Genomic DNA, 26287 nt, shown 5'->3' on the forward strand with positions numbered 1-26287 from the left:
TCTTGAATGATATGATGTACATATGTATAAACATAGCGTATCAATCCTTGATGGTGGATTTTCCTGGGGCAGTGTCCGGAAACTCGTCATTAAGCCAAGTTTTTATTTCAAATGTACTTTTTTCTCTTCAAAAAGTAATATTTTATCAACAGGTGAAATTCCTTTTTATACATTTGGGACAATTCCAACCATTATTTAATAAGAGTTGCCACATATCGAGGCCACCCTATGTGCTATAAAAATTAAATTTGTATACATTTTGATGCATTGAGCTAATGGAATTAAAATACATTGAAAATGGGTTGGATTTCGCCGATTTGTTGTAGCAAACAGAAGGAAAACAAGAAAAAACGTTAACTTCGGCTGCACCGAAGCAATATTCCCTCCACAGGGGCATTTCTTTTAGTAACTATGTGTGCAGTTTATATGGAAGCTACATGCTATAGTAATCTGATCTGAACAATTTTTTCGGAGATTATTTTATTACCTTAAGCATCCATGTCAAATTTCGTGAAGATACAACGTCAAATGTGAAAGTTTTCCATACAAGAACTTGATTCCGATCGTTCAGTTTATATGGCAACTATATTATATAGTCGATATCCCGATTCCGAACAATTTCTTGAAGACGATATTACATTATTTCATGAACAATTTTAAAAACTGAGGGACAAATTTCGTATATATACAGACGGACATGGCTAAATCGACTCAGCTCAACATACTGATCATTTGTATATCGTCACCTGAAATTCAAAATAACGTAACAACATTTTCGGAAATTTACAGGACAAATGAACACGAAATAAAATTGAAATGAGTAAAACAAAATTTTAAAATTTCAAAACTGGTTTATATCTTAAGAACCTGAAAATGTTGAACATATGTAATATTATGTATATATACAGACGGACAGACATAATCAATAAGACATTAAATCGAACTTTTTGAACATACGTTATCATTTATATGTATATACACTTTATAGGGTCTCCGACGCTTCCTTCATTGTTTTACAAACTTCGTGACAAACTTAATATACCCTGTTCAGGATATAAAAATTGATAAAGTAGTTGGTCATAAATAATGAAATTTCATCTGAAAATGGGCGAGCCACTTCTATTACCAAATTTTAACATAGAAATTAGATGGTCCTTCGGAGTCTTGATTAATTTATATGAAGCTGTTTCCTATTGAAGATCTTTTAGAGCTCATATCTAGCGAAGTGAGAAAACTATTTGTTTTACAATTTCTCATCAGCTCGACAAAATCGGCATAATAAGTCATTGACATTTAGAAATATATGTATCCATACTTCACTACTTTAAAAAGAAGAAGTTTCATCTCTTTGGCAATATTAATTAGAAAATTAAGATCTGAAATCGTGGACCTACAAAAAAATAAAAGACGGTAATAAACAAGTAACTAAACGCAAACGTTGATTATTAATCAATTACAGTGACAGCTCATTAAGCTGGCTATTTCAAAATATAATATTATGCTACAAAAGACCACCTCGTTGCCATCTGCCCAGTCTTATAGTCCAACCAACAACTCTGTGAAAAATCGGATCACATGAAGAAACACTACGCCGCATAAAGAATGCAGATATCGTACATACTATACATATGTATATGTATGAATATGTGCTCCTACTGTACCCACCTTTGAAACTGCGTGAGAACTATTCGACCAGTAAGCGAGTAACTGTGTGAATAAGCGGCTGCACGTCTCTGTCACTTTGATAATCAGCAAAAGTTGCCACTGTGTGGTGTTGGCGGCATACTTTGACCACTCTGCGGTGTCGCAATGTCACATCAACTCAAACTGACCCGGACCACCTGAGTGGAGCTGAGCTGAGATAAGACTGTGAGAGATGCGTCACAGGAATGTCGTAGATCTTTGCGGTTTTAAAACTGACAGTTCAGGTTGTGAATGCCTTGCAAGTATAAGCAGCTATATTATAGGTATATGTGGAAAGTAAGTTTTCCTGGAGTAGATGCAACAAATAAATGCCAGTGAGAAAAATTTGTCGAACTATGGTAATTATCTAGTACTGACTCCTTTTCACCTCAATTTCCTATCGGAACAAGTGGCCATGCCTATATACATGTGTATATGTCATATAATACATAATTATAAGTATATGTCGTAATATTTTTTATACGAATAACAATAGTAATACTAACACCATCTATATGATTACTATTAGTTAGATTATAACTATTAGTTAAGGAGATATATGTAGCATTTTTGGTGAAGCAACTTGTGTTAGTTTAGAAAAATACTGTTGAATTTGGGCTGTGCAACATCGAAATCAACCGAGTCCAATCGACAGTAAGCTTAGTGGACTGCATATTATATACCGGTTCTCAAGTGTGGAAAGACAACAAAAAGTCGGCTGGCAAGGTTATGGCATCAGTCTTTTGGGATGCAGGTGGTATATTTTTCATTGAATGATTATTGAGCCAGTTGTAATCCATTGCACTGCGTATTTGGTTGCAGTTCATTTGTACCATTCCCAATATTTTTTCTTTTTTTAGGAAGGATCAGTTGTACTCATATACTTCATCGTTTCCGTTTAAATATTTGACTGCTCTGTGCAATGCTTCGAAATGATTTCTGTATATCTCAAATTATAATGGACCTTTTTATCAACACTCCAGTTATTCCGCTATATTTTCATGTTAGATGTCGCGTTTGATTTGTTATCAAGGCTTTTGCGTCCTTCGTCCATAATCTAGCAAAGTAGCCGCAATGCCTTGATGACGAATATGTCAATACCTTTTTGTAGTGAGAATGAGTATATCTGACGGGTTCGTCCTAAAACAAACCGTCTGGTTCAGGAGCAACAATCAGTATAACCCATATACAAGGTGCGTTCCAAAGTAAATAGGACTTAAAAAAAACAGAACAAATAGTTTTTTCGGCAAAATCAAATTATTTTATTCAAAATAGTCTCCTTCTTCTTCAATACAGCTTTTTGCACGGTCCAAAAGCATGTCGAACGAGTGTATTAAGCTCGTTGGCCGATATGGCCGCCAGTATGTCGGTGGAAGCCTTTTGAATGGCTCCTACGTCTGCATAACGCTTCCCTTTCTTGGGCAAATGCATTTTTCCGAAAAAAAGAAGTCGAACGGTGCCATTTCAGGTGAATACGGGGAGTGGTTAATGGTTAAAATGTGATTTTTGGTCAAATAATCGTCCTTCGAATGTTGGATTCTGAGCAATTTTTGGTTGTCAATCAATTTGTGCGGAACAAACCGTGCACACACCTTTCGTAAGCCCAAATGTTCGGTCAAAATGCGATAAATCGATGTTTTTGGAGATGTTCAATTCCATTTCCATGAATTTGAAAAATTAGTTCGGCTGATTTTTGATGAATTCACGCACAGTTTCGATGAAATTTCCGGTTGATCGTCATTTATGTCCTCACGATCACTTTGAAAACGTTGAAACCACTCGTACATTCTGCTACGGGATAGGCAATCATCGCCATAATTTTCATCAATTGAATCGTTTCGGTAAAAGTTTAACCAGATTTAAAACAAAATATAATGTTGGCTCTTTGTTCGAAGCTCATTTTCGCACCGATAACACAAACATAATGAGACTTAAAACACAATAACTTCACATCCAATCCATGAAATTCTCCCCGATCTTGAAATTCAAACATAGCGGCATGGAAGCAGTTCCTTTTAGTGCAGCCGAAGGCGGCTTTAAAATCGACCAAGAGGTGGTGTGTGTCGACTTTCCTTTCACGGGTCTTTTGCAAGGCTTTACGCATAGTGAAAATGTGGTTGATAGTAGATTTTCCAGGTCTAAAGCCACACTGATAAGGTCCAATTAGTTTGTTGACGGTGAGCTTTAATCTTTCACACAGTACGCTCGATAGAGCCGTATATGGGATGCAGAGCAGGCTTATCCCATGGTAGTTGACGCAGATTGTGTGGTCTACCGTTTTGTGGATTGTGCAGAGCATACTCAGGTTCCAATCAACGGGCTTGCTTCCATCCGAACATATCTTGCAGAGAAGCTGATGCATGCATCGCCATCGAGATGTTACGTTTTCACTGCCGTTCAACGGTCTGGAAAAGTGTTCACTCCATGAATTCAGTATGCTCTGATCATCAGACAATAGATCAGCTCTTAGGGTCCAACAAGAGTACGCTCCGGTGTTAAAACCTTCCTTAGTTGTCACATCTTATCGTAGAATTTTCAAGCATTACCCCTGGCGGCCCTCTTTCTTCTTGTGTCTGTATATTTGACTCACTTTCCTCTTCGACTATCAGTCGAATTTGGAATTGAGCTATGTACAAATTTGGACAATAAAGATTTCACTCATTTACACAGAGTGACATAGCAATATAAAAAGAAAGCCATGTTCCAAATTTTGTCGATATCGGTTAGACGTTTCCGGAGACATGGAATTTCACCAAAAAATCGGCCGTGCCACGCCCATCGTCCAACTTTTACAGCGGCCCCTATAAAGCCTTGTCATACCATCCCTTCGGCAAATTTTTACGTTTCTGGCGCATTTAATTATTGATTTAGCGCGCTTTTAGTCGTTTTTAACAGTACCGTTATATGGGGAGTGAGCGAGGTTATCTTCCATTTTCACACTGTCGGTAGAAATATATATAAGATTTGCACGCAGTAAATTTGGTTGTTGTAGCTTAAGTGGTTTAGGAGATATATGTGTATATATGTATTGTTCCCTTCGGAAGGAGGAACATCAGTTGGAATAATTACATAGTCGTATGAGCGGTGTGAGGAGCCATCTTCTAAGATGGTATGTGCGAACTCCAATTTTTGAATGCTAATATGTATTGGAAATTGTTTTTTTTTTATTAAAAAGTTTGTTTGGAACTATGCAGGACACGAAAAAGCACCGACTCACTCTGCTCGATGGTTTAAGTCTGAAATTGAAGAACGAAACGTCGATACAATGCGATTACCTTACATCTTACTCACTTAACATCATTGTATTAGAAAAGGTGGGGGATGGTTTGCTCACAAAGTTTTTGTATCTGGCCGGAAGTATTTCACTAAAGAGAAATTAGTTAAGGTATTAAAAAATCTTGGTCATCAATTTCCGTAGATTATATCAGACAATTTTACGAAACGCTACCCAAACGGGTCTTTGAAATTTTTTTTTTCATTTTGAGACAGACAAAGGTGGGATCAACTCAATATTAAAATGGTATACAAATATTTCGATACTACATTAGTTTAAAAATATTTTTTGAAAAATATGGAAATAAAAAGGTGAAGCATTAGTTGTTATTGGCAGAAAAATGATTCGTTAAAAATAGATGATAAAAGTTAAACAAAACTATTTAAAACTGAAGTGTGCCAAGCTAAAGCGTATAGATAATACTTAATTCCAGTTTTGAATGTGGCTCAGAAACACACTTAATTTCTGCTTTTCCAATCCCCCTTTTCAACAGACAATTTTTCATTTGTTCACTGTGTTTCATAACATTTTCATTTGTGCATTGTCTGCCAGTGATTCGTAATTAACTCCAGCTCCTAAAAGCAGGCAATTTAAACGTAATCGCAAGCTCTTCCAACCAAATCACAAATTCACCCACATACAAGTCCATATGTGGCAACAAACATGTCGCGCATCCGGTTTGCCGTATTGAGGAAAATTAAGTGCAACGCGACTGGCTTCACTCATTGCAGGCAAAGGCAATTCACAAAGCAAATTCAAAAACGGGGGAAACATCCTTTGTCTCCTTTGTGCGCCTGCTGCCTGGAAAAGGTGGATGCGGCCGCTTAAAGGCGAATAATTACGTCTTTATTAGCGGAGGTTGGAGCTTTGGAATGGAGCATTGGAAAATGGGGTTGCAACGAGAATGAGGAACAAACCTTTAGCAAGGGCCACGGCAGCACCAGTTGTTGTCTCGATGATGAAAGACAAGTCGTTTGACGGTTCCGCTGATCAAAAAGCGAAAAATTACGCAAGCTTGTAACATCTTTAAGCATGTATATGTGTGTTCTGTTCGGTTGTATAGTCAATTAAGTAATACACACACATATGTGCGGGTCCTATAATTTCTACTGTAGTTTCTCATTGAAGTTTCCTCTAGGATTTCCGTTATATATTAATATTAAACTGATGGCATTTCTACTTCTATTTTTCTGCACTTTTCTCCCAATATCAGCAGACTATAAACGAGTCACAACTCCAGCTCATAAAAAAGTACATGGGACTTCTGCTAGTTCGCAGCAATATTCATCTTAGCTTAGAGGTAAAGCGATCGGCAACTCTTTACAATGAGGCAGTGTCTCTAGTGGGGCAGTTCTGAGAGGAAGGGAGCCAGACTGAAGACAGTGGGCAAAGCGAATCTTTTATTACGACTTCGGGCTCTCAAAGAGTTCAAGGAGAAGATGTGACCATTGCGATAGACCCGGTAGTATAGGACGCAACTACTATGAAGGCGTACCGTGAAACTTCGAATCCTTCTTTTGTTAGGGTCCCTGTTCGAGGAGGATCTGGCAGCGAATAAGCACGACGCTGAACAAGCGCATTTGGGGAGAGCCTGTAGGATGAAGTTTCTTCAAGTAAAGCTCTAACATGCAAAGGTAGCATCCGCAATTCTACGAAAAGCCGGAAACTGAGCTTAATAGTATTAGTATTATGGATACTCTGGGAGTAAGGGACTATAATTTGTATTTATGTAGAAATTTTAGAATACTATCTTATTGATTTCCCAATTTATATTTTGGACTGGAGTATCGAGTAACACATTGCAAACGGTGCAAGATCAATGTGACTTAGACGGGTCCATTTAAACCCCACGCGCAAACTGATTCGATACAACCTTTTTTATATTCGTCTGAAGTTTGATTCTGTGTGTCAACTAATGGATGTTTAGCAGCTATTTGCTTACAACGCGAGCAGTTTATCTTACGATTTATATATATTGGGTCAAGGCGGCGTTCCACCGAAGCAAATTTTTCAGCTTCGAAAATAGAAAAGTCAAAATTATGCTAGAATGTGGCGGGTCATTTAGATTTTTAGGTACGAATCTAGCTGAGATCCTCTGCAATTTCTATGATGCCTACTCGGCGATTTTCAAGCTCTGCTTCTTCAACTTTTTCGATGTAACATATTGTCATTAAAAGAGGTGGTTGGACCGGCTCGCATGAGGCAAGTTGTCAACGACTTCACGAGCTTCATAGAATGCTCAACGATTCCTGGCTGTGATTTCAAGGAAACACACAAAATTTCAAGAAAACTCGTTTTCCTTGGTAAAAAATGTAGAACAAACAAATTTGGTTTGCAGTTTAAATAGACCCGTCTGAGTCAAATTTGATCTTGAGTGTATAACCTATGAAACACTGACTACTCGGGTACATTTAGTTATAAAGGGTGACCCATTTCGAGTTTCCTTACTTTTTTAAGAAAAAAACATAGCTACCAGCATTTCGTCTGGTAACTGGCGAATGACACGCATGATGTTTTGTTCCGGGGTATGGGAAATGCCGCCGTCTTGTTGAAACCATAAGTCGCCGAGATCACGAGCTTCAAATTCAGGCATCAAAAATTCGGTTATCATGCCGCGATAACGGTCGCCATTTGCGGTTACGTTCTCACCGGCATAATTTTTGAAGAAATATAGACCGAAGATTCTACCGGCCCTCAAACCACACCAAGCGTTATTTTTTCTGAATAAAATTACAGCTCTTCAGTTTGCTCTTCGTCCCAACTGCAGCAATTTTGCTTGTTTTTATACTTACTGAGCCAAAAGTGTGCCTCATCATTGAACAAAATTTGGCTCGAAAACGACGGATCTTCTTGGAACTTTTCAAGAGTTCATAGAGCGAAGCGATGTCGCTCGGGAAGGTCCAGCGGCTTCTATTCTTGCACAAGCCGTATTTTGTTCGCTTTCAATTTAAGATCTCGACGTAAAATGTGTCAAGTCGTTCCATAACAGCGCCGATTCGATTCCAAACAATACTAAAAAAATAACATGCCACGACTCAAGCGTGAACTGTCAAAAAACGAGTATTGAAAAAAGCAACTCTACTTGGATCACCCGTTATTACTTGGCCAAATTCTTAAACTTTCTGGCGTACATTTCCCCCAAAAAAGGTTGTAGACAACACCCACAACAACATTTCTCTTGGGGTGTTATTTTTTTCCATTACAATAACAATAAAAATGTAAAGTCTTAAAATTTACCACTATTTTATTTAACATCAAATTTATTTGTGATGCTTGTTTTGAGGCGATTATTTTTTGGGTAAATTAACACAAACTTTGTGAACTTGAAGATATATGTATGTATTTAATTATCTTAAATTAATTGTATATGCAACAACAATAAATACGAGTACGTATATATTTAAACATTTTAAACATAGAATTGTGTATATTTGTGATATTGAAAGCAGGGTAAAAATCAAAATAGTAACAATAATAATATATAAATATACATACATAAACCGAACCTTATACATAAAACACTTTAAAATCTGCCTTACAAACACCACGTAAAACCAAAAAGCGAGCTTAAAAATCTGCCTAACTGCAACAACGAGCTTATGTGACTTTCAACGAATGTGTATACTGCGTTAAGTACCAACTAAAGCGAAATAAAATATAATGAAATGCACGGAGCACTTTACACTTTACACTTAAATATACTAAGTCTATGTGAATGCATGCGGGCATGCGGGCGTGAACGCGGTAGCTTTTTGCGTTGTTTGACATTTTAATCGATTTTTTGCGATAATGATTTCAAGGCCGCTTGTCGTGCGAATTTCTCACGCTTCGTGACGCCTTCGCCACTGCCACCCACATCGTATCGTGCCTGCGGCGAGCCACCTACTGAAGATGCAGCTGACGAGGCGGTTGATACCGCTGAAATGCTCGAAGTGGTTGACGAAGCGGATGGTGACGATGGCGGTTTGAGAACACCAGTAGCCTGCGCTGCACTGCTCCGCCGACGCCAGTCCAAAATCGGCGAATCGTTGACTGCCGCCACACCGCTGGTCGAATTTGTGCGTCCGATCACTTTCAAGGTCGCACGATGCCCACCGCCAGTCGCAGCTTGTAGCGCTGTCTGATTTATGTACGACCGTCGTAGTATGCAACACGTAACTAAAAATGGCACTGCTATAATCACAAATAGGCCCAAAAAAATTATGGCAAGCACATCCACCAATTCGGAACGCATAAAGTTCAACTCATTGGCGTGGGATTTGAGAAAATCTCCGCCGCCAGCGCTACTTAAAATCAACTCAATATAATGTATGCTTCTGGCAATTGGAGTGCCATATGTAGAGTTCAGCAGGAGGCGCATTTCAGCTACTTGCAACGCATAGCCGCGGTGTGAAGCCAGCTTTTGTATATTCATTGAGAGTGCATCATAGGTAAATGCATCGAAGGAGACCGTTTGCCCGATACCCAGCTGCTGTAAACGTCTAGCGCTGACCTCCTGCTCGGGAAAGATCGGTATGGCAAGTATTGGTGTGAGACCATTTATGGATTCAATAATACTCATTAGCCCACAGGTGCTAATGAACACTTTGACATTGGCATGCGCTATGACGTGAGCAGAGTAGAGCAATTAGTTTAAAAGCAGGCATACAATTATTTTATTAATTACTTACCTAAAACGGTTTCCTGTGGCCACCATTCAGCAATCATTGCATTCTTCGGTAGTGATGTATAAAACTTTGGATCCTCCCATTTGATTAGGAAATTGTAGTCTTGCAAGTCTGTAATTACGTCCAAGAGAATGTCCACTTTTTCACGAGCTAAATCTGCAGTGCGCGCATCGGCTCCCAGACTTATGTAAACCGTGCCTTTTGGTGCAGATTCTATAAAGTAAGTGATGTGCTACAAAGAAAATTGTTAGAATTAATTATTAAAGCACAAATGTCTACATACTCATACCGTTGGCAGTTCGATTTGCTTCTGTGCGCCACGCAAGTGTGCGCCAGCAATCTCCAGCATATTTGGCAAGTAAGCGCGCGGATATTGCACAACAGGATGTGAATTAATTAAAACAAGGCTAAGGTTTTTGGTTAGATCGCGGTGATGTGGTAGAGTGGTGTTGGCAAGCTGGCATAGTGTGTGAAAGTGTTTCGTGTAAACGGCTTCTTGGGAGATCATGTAAAAAAAGCTGAAAGTAGAGACATACATACATATAATAAATTGATGTATAAATGATTAAAATGGTTTTAGGACGCACTTGTAGGTCAACTTTTCAAAAAGACCCATTAGGGTATTCACGCTGCGCTGCCACAAGCCCATGCGCTCCGAGAAGGGTAAAAAAATACTGGGATCGAGTGCTGAGCTCTGTGGATTTCCGGTCATCTGATTAAGCCATGTATTTGCGCCGGTGGGACTAATTACAACGGTGGGTATTTGATAGTAATGAGCTAAGCTATAAATATTTAAAATTATATTTTTAAACTTACACACGAACAATTAAAAAAATTGCTCACCCTAATAGCGAATCGCTGAGAAAGAGATCAACCACCAACAAATCGAACTGTTCACCACTGCGTACTAATTTTCGCACCTTTCCATCGCCAAGCAATAAATCAACATTTGTCGCACCCGCATACATTAAGCGGGTGAAATGTTCCATAATTGAACGTTGCCGTGATTGTTCCACATCGAAGGGCAGCCCCATCTCCTCCCAATTCTCCCGTAAGCCCTCAATGCGTATTTCGCGTATTTTCTGCTGTACTGGGTACTCTTCAGCATGTGGGCTTATCAATGTAACCGAATAGTTGGGCTGTATTTCCACCAATTGCTGCAGCAAGCGTTTCCCAAAGAGATAATGTGACTTCCAAACGCTTGGCAGCACCGCCAGCACATTTACGCCATACACAAATTGCAACGGCACACCGAGCATAGACAACAAGGCTACGGTAGTGATTACCTTCGCCATTAATTAAATTATTTGCTTTACTTAACGACGCTGCAGTACATTGGGTTATCGCCCGTTTGACCTTAGTACCTTGTAATCACTATAGGTAAATGCCAAAGTTTGACTAACTTACTGTTGTTAATTTTTCGTAATAAAATTATCGATATATCCAGATTGGCGAAATTGCTCTCTTGTTCGTTCTGTTAAAAGAAAATATAGCTGTGATATACCACTCAAATGTGGGTGTTTAAATTCCGGTTATGCGGATTCATTAGCTCGTCCTGCTTGATATACAATTTCCAACAAATACTCTCGTTTGGCAAGTTGTATATACGTAAGTTTTGCAAGCGTACATTAGTTTTTGTAACTTCGCGTTACTTTATTTCACGTCAGAAACATTTTTGTTTTCATTTTCCACAAGTCATTCTTTCTTTTTAATTTTGCATTCAATTAGTAATTGTGCTTAAATATATTCATTTTATTCAGGAATTTATATTTAATGACATAGAGACGGCAGTGTGCACGGAAAAAACGCGACGAAAGCAAAAGTGTATTAAACTAGATAAAAAACATAAACGCAGAAATTGGCAACAGCCCATAGCGTTCTGTAAACAAAAGTCAAAGCAACAAAAATCAACTGTCAAAATCATATGTGCAGAAGCCACCATATTTATACAGCCATGATGAGAGATTTGAGCGGTTGTTAAAACTAGTTTGCGCAAACCCCAAGTTGATAATTTGAAAAGACTACTAAATTTTGCCTGGAATTTACAGACAAAATTCACTTTCATTCATACATAAAAACCTATTTTTATAACTGTGTTCCAACATATGTATATAGCAATTTAATATTTTCCAAATTTAAGTATATAATCTTCTATATATTTAATGTTCGATAAACTCATTGGCCAAAAAGCTATTACTGGTGATATAAACTATAATTAAAAACTGTATCGTGATAATATACGTAATTTAACGGATTTCTCAAAAAATCGTCTATTTTGGTGCACACTTTTGAGTCCGTTCACTGGATTGTTTAATTAGACATATTAGACTATATGTAGTTGCGATAGCAAACGCATAGCATTTATGTCTCCCGTGTTGTCTTCTAAGATACTGTTGACTTCTCGAATAGTCCTAATCTTATAGGCATTAGTTATATCCATTTTCCACCCCAGGTTCCAGTACATCCGTTGACACACAGTTCACTCGAGATTCCAATGTTTGTCAGAACATAATTTCATTTGAACACCTAATCTCGTGGTGCTAGACATTTAGGCCACGACGTACTCAGAATATTTGGCAATCCTTTTCGTAGCCGATTGATGACAATCAACCCAATGAAATTTTTGGTTTAACTTCTTAAAGGTCGTTGTGATTCTCAATTACAATCCACTTGGACCGTTGAACAGTTCGTCGGGAAATTCAGGAATTCTCGCTTTCGGGACAACCACAAATGCTAAGGATCTTTGCCCATCTTCGGTTTTCCATACTCGATGAAGCAGCAACACACCAACTTTAGACTGATCTGATCAGCCCAACACGCTTTTCCGACCGAGCTTTCTGCAGCAATTTCTTCACTCGTGGTGCATTTGGTCAACTCCATATCATCCATTATATTTCGTAAATCTGGCTCTTCTTGCAAAGGCTCATTCACCTCAGCCTTAACTTTATTCTGCTCTTCCGACTGCGAGGAGATCGGTACTGATATACTCACCTCTTGTTCTTCCGATTGTACTGGTATACACGCTTCCTGTTTTTCCAACAGTGAGGACTCATGTGATATACCAGCTTCTTGCTCTTCTAACTGTGAGGACATCAGTCCTGATATATCGCACGTCTTCTGCGATATACAGGCATCCTACTCTTTAAACCTTGTCGATATATGGCAAAATCCCGTTCGTGGCCATAGCCTACGATGAACATTGTGCCTCTTCCTTTCCGCTTATCTTCTCTGTTTCTTCATCTAATTCCAATTGAAATTTATTGTAACACTGTGATTGTAATCCGACTTTTATTCCATTAGTTCCTAAGGCACGTTGTTCCTTTTTCGGCTGTGGAATCTTCAGATCGTTTAATTTAGCATTTATTTCTATTTGGGAATTTATTAGATAATCTTACTTCTGACTATCCGCCTACATATTATTTACAAAGTGGCAGCGCTGTACGATTTACGAATTTTCGAACTTCGAAACGTCTGCATTTCAGCTGCTTCCGACTGACTTGCGCCATAAACAAATAAAATAGAAAGGTAAACAACAAATGATCGGCGCATATTGCATACTTGTAAATAGTATTCATTCATAATTTTTGTAAGTGTCTCCGACTTGAGTGATTTCTATTTTAAGGTTGATGCTAATCAGTGGTGCTAATTAATTGCTATGTAATAAATATTACTTAAAATTCAAAAATGCTTTATTTCTTTTTAAATATTATATAAATCATATATGCCAAAATGTGTATGCATTTAATACACACTTGGCCGGCTGCCAAATTACACGCGAAAAATCTGATAGAAAATTTGAAACTCAGAAGTGTTTGCATTCGATTGCAGTTGTTGTTCTATTATGTTTTAAAGTTGTTTGTAAGCAATCTGATTTTTTCTGCAATATTTACTGGGTCACTGTTTCTTATTAGATTATCAGCATCAGCAGATAGAAACGGACAAAGTGATTACGCAATTCCATTAAAATTCGGTGTGCCAATTGTGGGATTTAAAATAAGTAAAAATGGCTTTAACACTTGGTAAATAAACAAGTTTATGCTTCGTATGTTTGCTTTGATACAAACTAACATTTATTTTTTAAAAACACACATAGGACGCATCAATGTAGACGAGCCCCTATATGATCTAAGCACTTTTGCCGGACGCTTTCGCTATTTTGCTTGGATGACAGACCCCCGCACTGTCATTGTTTCCAACGACCGTTTATTGCAAGCGAAAACGCTGGTGGAGAGTTATCGTGTCGGCAAGGAGCCAGAAACCACTACACAGGAACAAGTCAAATATGCAATGAAACTTTATTCATCTGCCTTCCATCCGGATACAGGCGAGCTTCAGAATGTCACCGGGCGCATGAGTTTTCAGGTTTGTAGTTTCTGATAATTTTAAATTGTCTATATTTAACGAAAACTAAGGCATTAGATAATGTAAAAATTACTTTTTTACTTTCATTGTATTTTAAATCATTGTTGTAACAACAACGCAAAGAATATGTTAGTCTCGTGCTGCATTTATTTCAAAGTCACATTCACATCTGTTTCACAACTTTTTTTTTATGTGCTCAATTAAAAGTAATTCAGTGCGCTTTTATTGGCTTTTGTGCTCGTATATTTATAAAATTAAGTCCATGTATATATGTGCTTTATCTTATTGCTTGTAAATAGTCTGCTGACTTGTTGCCAGCAGCTAAAAGTTTGCCGCTACGCTCGTGCCCTATATGCGCAATAACAGCGCGTGCAGCTGGGCAACTACATAAGTATGTGACGTAGTTTCGTTTGGTTGCCAAAAAAATTGTATCGCGGTTTAGTCATCGGCACAAAGTATGTACACATGTGTTTTGTGATTATGCTTTAATTTGCCGGCGGTCATTTGCTGATAAGATCCGAAATGTCTTGCATGCATACATACATTATCAATTAATTACTTTTTTTTTAATATTTCCATAAATAGTTTGTATATATGTATGTATTTTTGTTTGTTCTTTATTATCACATTCAAAATATTTTTTTAGGTGCCTGGTGGCATGCTTATAACAGGCGGCATGCTAGCCTTTTATCGTACCGTTCCCGCCGTGGTGCTCTGGCAATTCATCAATCAGTCATTCAACGCTATAGTCAACTATACAAATCGTAATGCGAATTCACCGACAACAGTCACACAGTTGGGCGTCGCGTATGTGTCGGCAACTACCTCGGCATTGGTAGCGGCACTTGGTTGCAAAAGCTATTGGTCCAAGCGTGCCAGCCCCCTATTTCAGGTAGTAAACTATTTATTTTTTATTCCCTTTGTGAGTCTGTCTAAATTTGTTCTATACGTCACAGCGTTTTGTGCCGTTTGCTGCCGTTACCGCTGCCAATTTTGTCAACATTCCACTTATGCGGCAAAATGAGATAATCAACGGTGTCGAAGTGAAGGATGAGAATGGTAACATTGTGGGACACAGCCGCTTAGCTGCTGTAAAGGGTATTACCCAAGTGGCGGTTTCCCGTATTACTATGGCAGCACCCGGCATGTTGATATTGCCGTTTATTATGCAACGTTTGGAGAAAATACCGGCTTATCGACGCATACGTTGGATAGACGCGCCTTTCCAAACGGCTATGGTGGGCTGCTTGTGAGCATAAATAACACTTTCGTTTTTCAATTGCTTCTAATATGAAATATTTTTCAGTTTGCTGTTCATGGTTCCCACGGCTTGCGCAATTTTTCCACAAAATTGGTAATGTGCAATTCGCATTTACGCATTTAAATTAATAAAATTAGTTATTTATTGTATTGTATGCTTTACAGTTCGTTGAAAACGTCCACAATCAAATTACTTGAAGCCGATCAGTATGCGGAAATAGAGTCCAAGACTAAAGGTCGCGTACCACAGCGCGTATACTTCAATAAGGGCTTATAAATGTGTCGCATAATTCAAATTAATTATGCACAATAGACAATATTAAGTAAATGAGTTGCTGACGCGTAACGAAAGTATCTCCACTCACCTGGAACGGCATTTACATGGAAATCGTATTCAATAACCGGGAATTACTACTGCTAAACATGCCTCAAATAGGCTAGAAATGTTAAATCTGTAAATTTTAAGTCTAAGTAACTGCGCATTTGTAGATGTGATTTAGTTTTAATTTTCTGTTTTCTTCGTTTCTTAAATCAATGTATATTTTTATGGCATTGGTTACTTTTTACGTTTTTGTTGTTGTAAACTATTAGTGTGTTTGTGTTATTAAATTTATCACTGTGTGCAGTTTAATGGATTTCAAGCATTGCCGCCTTATTTTGTACGCTGTTTGTTTATGAAATTAAGCGTAAAATGTGTACTCTTTATATATAGTCATTATTCCGAAATAAAAGTAAAAAAGTAAAGACTGTCGGTTGTTATTCGTGCAGGCGGCTTTTCAAGTAAAATCAAAAAATATTTTAACTAACGTTATAAATATGCAGCCAGGCGTCAAAATTATTAGATTTCGTACCAAAAAACTTCTCAAACCGTTTAGTGATTGTGGTTGTTTGACTCAGAACTGTTTGAACACGCGCAAAAATGAATTTTACAGTTTATCTTCCATAAAGACAAGAACCAAAGAAATTGTGAATAGTGTTACTAATATTGCAACATTTTGGAAGCCGCATGAGTTAATCCAAAAAAAAACGCTCCGCAGCCTCCACCAAGATGGTGGGACCAGAACCCTTTATTGGGGTAGGTCCACACACCATAAAGGAGCTACTTCGCAAGGAAGATGGAGTGGCAGGGAGCAGCATTGGCGGCAAACGCGCGGTATGAGACATGCCAAGTTGCTAATGGGAGGATACAATTTGAGTAGGTTCAAGGTTATAATAAACCTCCCCAGGAACAAACTCAGGCTACTAGTCGCATGGTATACCGGCCACTGCAAGTTGAATAGGCACCTGTACAACATGGGCTTATCGTCTTGCGTTAACTGCCGGTTTTGCGACTTGGAGCCTGAAACCCCGGAGCAGCTGCTGATTGACTGCACAGCAGCCTGTAGACACAGGACTAAGGCCCTTGGATCAATGTTTCCAGATAGGGATCGCATAGCCTCACTAGCGCCCGGAAGTCTATTGAACTTCATCAATGCGCTGGGGCTGGGTGAGTCTATGTAAGTTAGGAGAGGGCACAATAGACCAAAGGTCGCGGTGCATTTCTCATATTGAAACAACCAATAATCCAAAAAAACTGGACCGAATTTACATTACTGAATCACAGCAAAATTTATCTATTTGTGAAGCGGATGATTGCTGGTGAATAAAAGTCGTTCAGTAATGATAACATCAAGCGAAAATACGCTAACTTCGGCTGCACGGAAGCTATAAAACCTATAACAGGGTTATTTTTTATAGCATAAAAGGACATAAAAAGATCGCTATCCTGATTTTAATCGGTCCGTTTGAATTGCAGTTATATGTTATAGCGCTCCGATCTGAACAATAAGTTCGGAAAACGTAGTGATGCCTTAGATGGTAATATGTGCTAAATTTTGGTAACTTCTTAATCCACGTAAGGATTTGAATTTTGAATTAGTCACTTTATATGGCAGCTATATGTTATAGTTTCCCAATATCGGCCGTCCTCGGATCGTACTGTCAATAATTGCACCGTCTGAAGAAAGTGTTTGCCCAAAAGTAAATGAATAGACACAGCTATAGTGACTCGCCAAAAGCTCCGGGAGTTTGGTTGGTAGGTTCTTATACATTTACATTATAGTCCGGACCTGGCGTCAAGTGAATATTATATGTTCCCGTCTATGGTGAATGATTTTGACGAGAGTACTAGCTGTTTCCAAAAGGGAAATAATTAGTTCTTGTTCTTACATGGACAGAGATTGTGTCGAGTTGACGGTCCTTGCCCGGTCTTTTGTGTGAACGGTCCGAAGGAGAGTTATGTTGTAACAGCACCAACCAATAGTTATGAGGAATGATATTGTGAAGACGGATTTTATAATGTTATGATTGTTAAGGTTGTTATTATATTAAAGATATCGGTTACTTATTTGATATGGGAAAAATTATCTCACGATCACTAATTTCCCACAATTATCGTTTTGGTGCCATGGGTGCAAACACATCAATTTCTACATAAAACGCACCTTCAAATTTTTCATTTTAATAACTGCAATAAAATTATAAACTAACAATTCAAGGACCCTATGCCTAACCGTACCATACTTTGATAGACTAAAATCCCTATCCCGAGAATTGATGATGTAATACAGGTAAACATCAGACTTACATTTCGTGTGATACTTTTGTGTATAGGAGCATACAACAGTGCAGTGTTCTACCTCTAAAATAAATAAGTTTCAGAGTTATTGGAAAATTGATTGATAATTATTGATAAATATGGCTATTTGGTGAACGAAAGTTTGATCATTTTGGTTGATCGTAAAATATATCTGAACGAGGAATGCGTTGGACATATCGTTCGGGAATATATTAAGATTTGCGAAAGCTATATGCAAAGTGGAAAACGCTTGAGGTTCCAATCAATCTAAGCCAACAGCGAACTAATTTTATTCATGGTTCCATCGCTCATACAATCGACAGCGGATTGTATGTGATTAACCGATTCTCTAGCGTGGAAATTCCCAAAAGTAAGTTTAGATTGAAAGATGAGGAATGCACCGTGACCTTTGGTCTATTGTGCCCTCTCCTAAATCACATAGAGTCACTTAGCCCCAGCGCATTGATGAAGTCCAATAGACTACCGGGTGCTAGTGAGGCGATAAGATCCTTATCCGGAAACGTGGATCCAATGACCTTAATACTGCGTCTACAGACTGTCGTGCAGTCGATCAGCAGGTGCTCCGGGGTTTCAGGCTCCCTGTCGCAGAACCGGCAGTTAGCGCAAGAGGATAGGCCCATGTTATACAGATGCCTATTCAGCTTGCAGTGGCCAGTATACAATGCGACCAGTAGCCTACTCAAGTTGTATCCTCCAATTAGCAACTTGGCAGGTCTCTTACCATGTGTTTGTTGCCAATGCTCTTCCCTGCCCACTCCTTCTTCCTTGCGGAGCAGCTTCTTTATGTTATGGGGACCTACCCCAGTAAAGGGTTCGGGTCCTACCATCTTGGTGGAGGCTTGGAAGAGCACTACAATCGGTTTATAGCACCAGTGGCAACTACTTATACTGAATAGCGAAATCCTGGTTTTCGTTGGTCTATCTTTAACAATATACGAACATATACATAAGAAGAAGTCGTCTTCATTCGAGGCCAACAATACTTTTCAGGAAAATGTGAGAGTTTATATACAGAAGAAGTAGCCTAGTGGTGTTAAATCACAACTTCTTGAAGTATACATATTCAATGTCACAATATCGTGAAATAATCGAATATCCAAACTTTGATCGCAATATTTCGGGTTTGCACGTGCTGTGTGGCACGTAACCTCATTTTATTTTAACCAGATGTTGCCCAGATCAGCTTCTTCCAATTGCGGCCATAAGAAGTTGGTTATCATCGATCTATACTGGTCTCCATTGATAGTAATGGGGTCACCAGCTTAATTTAGAAAGAAGTACGGGCCGATGATTCCAACAGACTAAAAGCCACACCAAACTGTCAATGAGGTGAATGTAATGGTTGTTCATGAATAATTTGTAGATTTTCTCCGCACCGAAATCGCCTGTTTTGTTTATCTACCGCACCGCTCCAATGAAGGTAAGCCGCATCGGAGAAGATGATTTTCTTAAAAAATCGTTATCGTCCCCATGGCTTCATTTCATGAGTGAGAATAATTTTATACGAATGCAAACCCAAATCCTTTCTCAAAATCCGCCAGCTTGTGGTTTGAGATATTTCCAATTTTAAGAACGTCTTGAAATCGACTAATTGCGGTCTTCAGCAACACTTGCAATATTTTCATTATTTCGAGCGTTTCATTGTCTCATTGGCACTTGAACATTATGTAAAGAAATTGAACGTACAAAATTTTCAACAATTCGACCAGTATCTAGCACAGGTGGACGATTATTACGACCATCAAATGACAAAAGCGCACGAAAAGTTGCAGTTGGAAAACGATTATTTTGATAAGAATGATTTTGACTGAATAATTTGTAAACGTTGTTCTGCGTATATCCGTCCATGATGAAATTGCAAACATTATTGAATACAATGAAAAAAAATTACAGATCAGGACATATTAAAAAAATGGCCGAAACGACACTTAGAAATCATATCATTCATAATGGAAAATCCGTTATACAAGTATGTACTATACATGAACATCTTATCAACGTGATTTAATCGATTGTTATTGTCTCATTATATGGTTGTTGTTTGCTCGATTCGCTACTCTCCAACGTTGAACGAATTGATGACACCTGTAATCACACAACATTTGTGGCGTTTTCGAAAAGATTTTTATACTCTTGCAACATGCTGCCATAGAGTGTAATAGTTTTGTTCACCTGGTTGCTGGATCACCAAAAACTAATCGAGATAGTTATAGGATTATATATAGTATACAGTAGCAAAGAGCATCTGTGGGGGCAAAAAATTTTGAAAAAGTGGACGTGGCTCCGTGGCCAGTGTGAAAATCAGCGACATCGGACTACAATCAAAACTACTTCCCATATAACACAATTTAAGGGGGTATTCTGGTTTAGAAGCCCGAATTTTAGGTATTTTTTTACGCGATAAAAAAAATAAAAAGTTATTTTGACTATCCATTTTTTTACATGCTTTTCATTGATATTCTAAGAATACAAAACATAAATAATATAAGAAAAAAATTAAATTAAAAAAACTGCAGGTCGGCGAAGTAGAGACTGATGAAACAATGGCTTGTCCTGGTGTGCAGGATATAAATCCTTTCCATGAACTAAAATGAAAATGTATGCGAACTCCGTGGAGAGTAAAAGTGTAATTATCGCACTACGAAACGTTTTAAAAAAAAATTTTACAAAATGGTGGAGGTTTGAAAAAAAAGTTTCGTATTTTTCGTTTTTTTTTGTGGTTCGGAATTTTTTAAAAAATAAAAAAAAATCTTTCGAAAGCTCTTCGTAGTGCAATACTATAATGTATAAGAAAGCTCTGTGTAAAATTTCATGTGGATCGGTTGAGTAGAACATGAGATATCATGCACACCGTTTCAAGAAAGGTAGTTATGAGAAAAACGAGTTTAAAGTTTGAGAACTAGTCGCACGCAGTCGGAGTCGGAATCACAAAATGAGCTATAACTCGGAAAATAATTTGAATTTCGAAAAATCCTCTTAGGAACATTTTCTTGAAGGGTTATACTACAAAAATATGCAAAAAAAAATCGATTTTTTTCGAATTTCTAAACCAGAATACCCCCATAAAATTCCATTTAATTTTTCACTTTCCAGTACACAAATTAAGAAGTAATTGATAAAACGGAATAAAATTTTGCGGTAATAACCAAAAATTGTCCAAATCCAACCAAAAATGTTCAAGCCCATAGGTATGTATGTTCGGTTATACCCGAACTAAGCTCTTCCTTGCTTCTTTATATGTTTGCTTCTGATGTGATAAGCATTAATAAGTCATTGGAGCCTCGTCAATGAGATTGTTCCAGAGGAACGTATTTTTGTATGTTACCGGTTTCGAAACCTTTAAAAAAAACCATAAAAAATTTTGAATGGGACTATCTTGGAAAATCGAATTTTCGAATGCGTTTTAAGAAGTTCAGCGAAGTCAAAATTTGTAGATGAGAAATTTAAAGAATTTCAAATATCATAATTTAAACAAAATAATATTTCAACGCCCTTGGGGTTATGCAGGAAAAAGAAACAGCTTTTTCACCTCTCTATCTCTCTCTCTCTTACTTGCTCTCAAGCAAGACTTGAGAGGTGGACTTGGTAGCAACGGATCCACTTCCAAATATATTATTATTACCCCCACGTTGAGTTATTAAGTTTGAGTTTCACCACCAAAATCCGTGATTCGTTTATATGTATATATGTACATGTATATGTACATATATAGAAATGTGTGTATGTATTCAACGTTTTGTATATGAGAAACAGCTTACTTTTATTAAGTTATTCATCAATGGTTTATAAACAAATTTGGCGATGGACAATTTCAAAACTGCATTACTGCAATATTAGGTACGTCATTACTTACTTATAATACATTTTTTGCCAGTATTTTTTTTTTAACAATATGAACATTATATCCATAGACTTAGGCCTTTATGCATTAAATATATGTTTATATACTTGTTTAAATAATTTTTTCGTATGGTTTTTATCAAACGATTTCCAATTATGCCAAAAGTGGTTCTTTTAATAAACTTATGACCTGTTTACACCTTGCTTGCTTAGGCGCACGACAATGCATACAACCGTTAGATAGGCATAATTTTCATCGACTCAACTTTTACGTTTTGTAATTATTTTATTTTATTTTGGCTAAACGTCGCGACTTTCGGCCAAATCACAAATTATATTTACGATTTGCGTGGTAATTACAAAGCATACTATTATACATAATTTGTAACGGTATTTTCTAATATAATAATTTATTTACTTTTATTTTTACGCAATCTTCAAGGTAATAAATTTAAAAAAGAATATTTTATTATTATTTTTTTGTAGCTTAGGTTTTTATATTTATTTTACATGCTTTTTCATAATTATGTATTACGTTATTTGATGTCAATTAAATTTTTGAAATTTTATTTTAATTTTACTTGTGTTTTTTTTGTTTGTTTTGTATTTATGCACAGCCTTCATTTTCGTTCTACATGTATCATTCACCTGAATTATTTGTACGCAGCACCCTTTAACTCAAACCATGCCGCATAAAATTACAAAATTTTCATAAGCTTAACCCTTGTGTTGGAACACACACCTAAATCGCATATGTATTTAACGGCTTCGAGTAATTTTTTTGTAGTTAATTTTTAATTTGTACACTTTATGATACGATCATGTCATACATACATACATCTATAAATATGTATGAAAGTATATATGGATTAATCTATTTTTGTAATTGTCAGTACAACGGTAAATATGTACATATATGTATGTATGTGTAAATATTTATGATATTTTATTTTTGTTATATGTTTGTATATATTTTGTAAGTAAATTGAAATAAATTTAAACAAGAAGAAGAAATTGAAAAGAAAAAATATTTAATTTGATTATAATTAACAAAAAATAATTGATGAAAAATTAACCGTTTCAACACCCCAGCAAAGTCTGCAGTAGACTGTGTCCTCCATTTATTTCCATTTTTTGCATTAGACTAGTCGAACCATTAATCCACCATCTCAGCTACAACGCTGAAACCTGTGAAATAAACTAGTTACAAAATATACTACAACCAATACAAGCTGTAAAGTAACTAGTAACTCCACTGCCCCTTTTTCGTGCAAACAGCGGATATTCGTTATGATTTGGTGGTCAGCGAGCATTCAATTTTATACTAGTTCAAAACAGATATCAGTTCCCTGGCACTTTTTATACACTCAGGAATGGTTAGGATTCGAATTATAATTAGATCTTTCACGTTTTCATTAAAAATGTATCTTTCTTTGACATAATTAGGCTCTTCCTGAACTACATTTCCAAAAGTTAGATATTATATCCTTTGTTCTAGCTAGTTCAGCTTTAGTCAATAAATTCTAGTGGTAACCGGTATTTATTCTGACCAGTTTGCTAATTTCCTGCAGGGTAGTAACAGGGTCCAGATTGATTCGCTTTTCTGAAAGGCGACCGGTAAATTTTAAATGAAAACCAGGTTTATAATGAATAATTTCTTTGAAAACCATAAAAAATCATATCATGGCACACAATTGAATGTTTTATATAAACAATTCGATATCAGTGTTTTGGCGTACATAATTTGGCCAATATCCCTCTGGGAGGACGTTTTATTATTTGCAATAATATTAACAGTTAAACAAGGTTCTAAGTTAAAAAAAGCTAAAGAAAGAAGTCCTTAAATCAATTCCGCAATCTAAGTTTAAAAGAATTGAACTAACAATTGCCTTAGTATCAGAAATCATTTTTGAATACCCATATTATGTATGTCTATTAGCGCGAATATGATATCCTCTGCCAGGCAACCACACAAAAAATTCGCTGCAGGATATACAGAAATGCTAAAATCGGGAGAATGCTCAAGGCCTGTCGAGTGTATGAAATGGTTCTGTAAAACATTTCGATGAAGTATGATATTTTTTCCAAAGCTGATATTGAATGGTACTTTCAGATAACACAAATGTCGACTTGGATATGCAAGAATTCTATATTATTGTTTTTTAAATGTCATTCTCTTACTGGGCATTCATTTTGAGTTTAAATGAACTTAAGGCTCAGGTGGTAAGTATTACCATACATAACACCATTTAAGAGACAGTACCACCTATGGAAAATATCCAACAGCACTGTTATAATTTGTAAACTATAGCTGACCAAATATTTACTTCAAAGTATGGAATCGGTAAGATTCTTTAGTATAATTAACTCCTAAAAAGTCACTTTTAATAGCGGTAATGGTTGTATTTACTTCCATGAGCCCGAAAAAAATCTTATTAACCACCTGAGGGATCGTTCCTAAGAATCGCATTGCCTTTTTCAATGGCCCTTTAATTCTCAGTTGCTGGCAAACCGTTAATATTCTACCATATAATAATAGCTAAGTGAAAGCTGAAAGAAATACAATTAAATTAAAACAAAAAATCAAACGAAATAAAATTCAGTAAATTTATGTTATATTATTTTGGCAAATAGTTTGCATTTTCTTTCAAAAAGAATTTTTATTATTTAACAATGTTTAATATACGTTTTAATTTGAATCGTTATGCATTAATTAATTAATAAATTAATTAGTTCACTTCATTGTTTACTTGCTGAACCTAAATTACGCTTTTTCATTCGCCTTGGCGCCGTGACTTTATGCTACAAACATTTGTTGTATTGCTTACACATATATATACATATACAATTTATACATATATATGTATATATAAAATACACTTTACAATATGTAAATTTGTAACTTCCTTAACTTGTAATTACTTTGTATGAATATTGGGTAGATTTGTAGGTGTGGTTATATATATATGTATGTGTGTGTGTGTTTTTGTGAATGCAGCTCTTTGAGCTTTGACATAAATCAGGAATTCTGTTTTGTTGTTGTAATTTGTGTGTCTTACTGACGTTAATTAGCATGAAGTTTTTGCCTACGTTACGTACAAAACTTAACATAACAATGTATATACGTACATTACTGGCTTAAGCTAGATTGTGGGATTTGTGTTCCAGTTCATTTGAATACAAAATTATAAAAAAAATGAAAATATTAAACATTTGTAAATTTATGCTTGAATGCTTTTGGTACAGATTACTCTTGCATTATTCTTTTTATCTTCGAATATTTGTTTCTTCTGCAGTTGATCACCTTATATTTATGTATATTTAATATGTTTGCGATGATTTTTGTTGGCATATGTTATGTAATGCGTGCGAAGCTGGTATTTTATAAATACTTGTACAGCTAAACTCTAAATAACCGTTATTTGTGCTATTTTCTTTGATTTCCATCTAAAAAGTTATACGACTTACATATAAAAGGAAGCAAATATTTTTTAAAAATTAATTTTATATTTAAATACAAAACGATATTCATTATTTAGACTAATTTTTATAAAAAAAGGTTAGCAAACAACATAGGTATGTATATATTTTGTCGCAGCTTCCTTAAATGACACGATTGTTTTCATTCACATTGTCAAGATTTATGTCGCTGCTTTGTGATAAATGTTTGTTTGTATGGTTTATGCGATTTAGCCGCCTTCGGCTCAGCGTTTGTGCTACTTTTGTAGTTTCATTTGTTGTTGTTGTTGGCTCCACCACCAGACCTGTAGGAAAAAAGTTTCGCGTGCTTGCGACACACCATCTCAACGACCAATAGCAGTGTGTCCGCCTCTGTGTCCCTTTCTGCACGCCTCGTCGCTGCCTTTTATCGTTCGTCGACGCTCGGCACCACTTCGACCACCGACACCGCCTCTGCCGTGGTTGTTGTCGATGTGGAGGAGGAGGTAGTCGAAGCTGGTGACACATTGTCGGCGTTATGCGCCACTGGCGGCTCCACAATGCTCGGCGGCAACACGAAACTTTTTCCCACAAGTTGATCTCATTTCAGGCCCGTATCGCTAGTCGGCGTCCACCGATCGAATTCAATACCCGAATCGGGTGACACACCGGTCGCCGCCTTAGCTAGTTGCGCCATATAGCCGCCCGTCTGCATACACTTGCAGTCCGTTGCTATGCAATTGCATGTGAATTTCGAACCCATATCGCCAGCACAGCGGCCGGCCATCAAAGTGCTGCCTAAACTCGCCTGGGCGGTGCATGAGGGCACACTAACGCCGCTACTACCACCGCCACTCTCATCCATGGCAGTGCACTCATTGTCACCATTGCCGCCGCTAACGTCGCCAGCTGGACGCAGTTTACGTTCGAATGAATGCAACTGCTCCATGAAATGAAAGTTGGGTGCGACATCTGGTTTGCGGTCGCGCACCAGCGTGAATGCGTCGTTCAGGCTGAGTGTGCGCGTCTTCATGAGATAGGCGAGCGTCACAGTGACCGAGCGGGAGACACCGGCAAGGCAGTGTACAAGCACGGCGGCGTTATTGGAGCGTGCTTCTTCTGCAA

The 26287-nt window shown here is 37.2% G+C and overlaps 3 protein-coding genes across 5 annotated transcripts in view; 1 reads left to right on the forward strand and 2 right to left on the reverse strand.

Moving 5' to 3' along the window:
* Positions 1 to 8183: 8183 nt before the first annotated feature.
* On the reverse strand, positions 8184 to 11500 carry LOC126762299 (UDP-glycosyltransferase UGT4). Its single transcript, XM_050478980.1, has 5 exons — positions 10468 to 11500; positions 10212 to 10406; positions 9914 to 10142; positions 9628 to 9856; positions 8184 to 9559 (listed from the first exon to the last, which is right to left on the reverse strand). Exons 1-5 carry the CDS (start codon positions 10917 to 10919, stop codon positions 8727 to 8729), a joined length of 1938 nt encoding a protein of 645 aa, XP_050334937.1. The 5' UTR covers positions 10920 to 11500; the 3' UTR covers positions 8184 to 8726.
* A 1594-nt stretch (positions 11501 to 13094) lies between these two features.
* On the forward strand, positions 13095 to 15990 carry LOC126762348 (sideroflexin-2). Of its 3 annotated transcripts, none has more exons than XM_050479057.1 (7): positions 13095 to 13210; positions 13536 to 13643; positions 13718 to 13986; positions 14633 to 14878; positions 14943 to 15235; positions 15293 to 15340; positions 15412 to 15990. In XM_050479057.1, the coding sequence occupies exons 2-7, from the start codon at positions 13628 to 13630 to the stop codon at positions 15521 to 15523; spliced, it is 984 nt and encodes a 327-aa protein (XP_050335014.1). In that variant the 5' UTR covers positions 13095 to 13210; positions 13536 to 13627; the 3' UTR covers positions 15524 to 15990. The 3 variants fall into 3 exon arrangements, with proteins under 3 accessions (XP_050335014.1, XP_050335015.1, XP_050335016.1); XM_050479058.1 differs by having other exon boundaries at positions 13201 to 13281; XM_050479059.1 differs by lacking the exon at positions 13095 to 13210 and adding an exon at positions 13338 to 13482.
* Positions 15991 to 24317: 8327 nt separating this feature from the next.
* LOC126762327 (dual specificity protein phosphatase Mpk3) overlaps positions 24318 to 26287 on the reverse strand; it is a 66394-nt gene continuing 64424 nt past the window's right edge. The window contains exon 5 of the mRNA XM_050479022.1: positions 24318 to 26281. Coding sequence (XP_050334979.1) covers positions 25764 to 26281 — 518 coding nt within the window. The 3' untranslated portion in view covers positions 24318 to 25763. The remainder of the gene's footprint in view (positions 26282 to 26287) is intronic.

Source organism: Bactrocera neohumeralis, chromosome 6 (assembly GCF_024586455.1).
Source record: "Bactrocera neohumeralis isolate Rockhampton chromosome 6, APGP_CSIRO_Bneo_wtdbg2-racon-allhic-juicebox.fasta_v2, whole genome shotgun sequence".
Taxonomy (NCBI): domain Eukaryota; kingdom Metazoa; phylum Arthropoda; class Insecta; order Diptera; family Tephritidae; genus Bactrocera; species Bactrocera neohumeralis.

Excerpts from the sequence above, each read along its gene's own strand:
- LOC126762299 (XM_050478980.1), bottom strand. The coding sequence starts at position 10,919 with ATGGCGAAGGTAATCACTACCGTAGCCTTGTTGTCTATGCTCGGTGTG. Across the intron at positions 10,407-10,467 it reads CTCAGCGATTCGCTATTAGG|CTTAGCTCATTACTATCAAA; the intron begins GTGAGCAATTTT and ends AAATATTTATAG. Across the intron at positions 9,857-9,913 it reads AGCAAATCGAACTGCCAACG|CACATCACTTACTTTATAGA; the intron begins GTATGAGTATGT and ends TTTTCTTTGTAG.
- LOC126762348 (XM_050479057.1), top strand. Across the intron at positions 14,879-14,942 it reads GTGCCAGCCCCCTATTTCAG|CGTTTTGTGCCGTTTGCTGC; the intron begins GTAGTAAACTAT and ends TATACGTCACAG. Across the intron at positions 15,236-15,292 it reads ACGGCTATGGTGGGCTGCTT|TTTGCTGTTCATGGTTCCCA; the intron begins GTGAGCATAAAT and ends AATATTTTTCAG.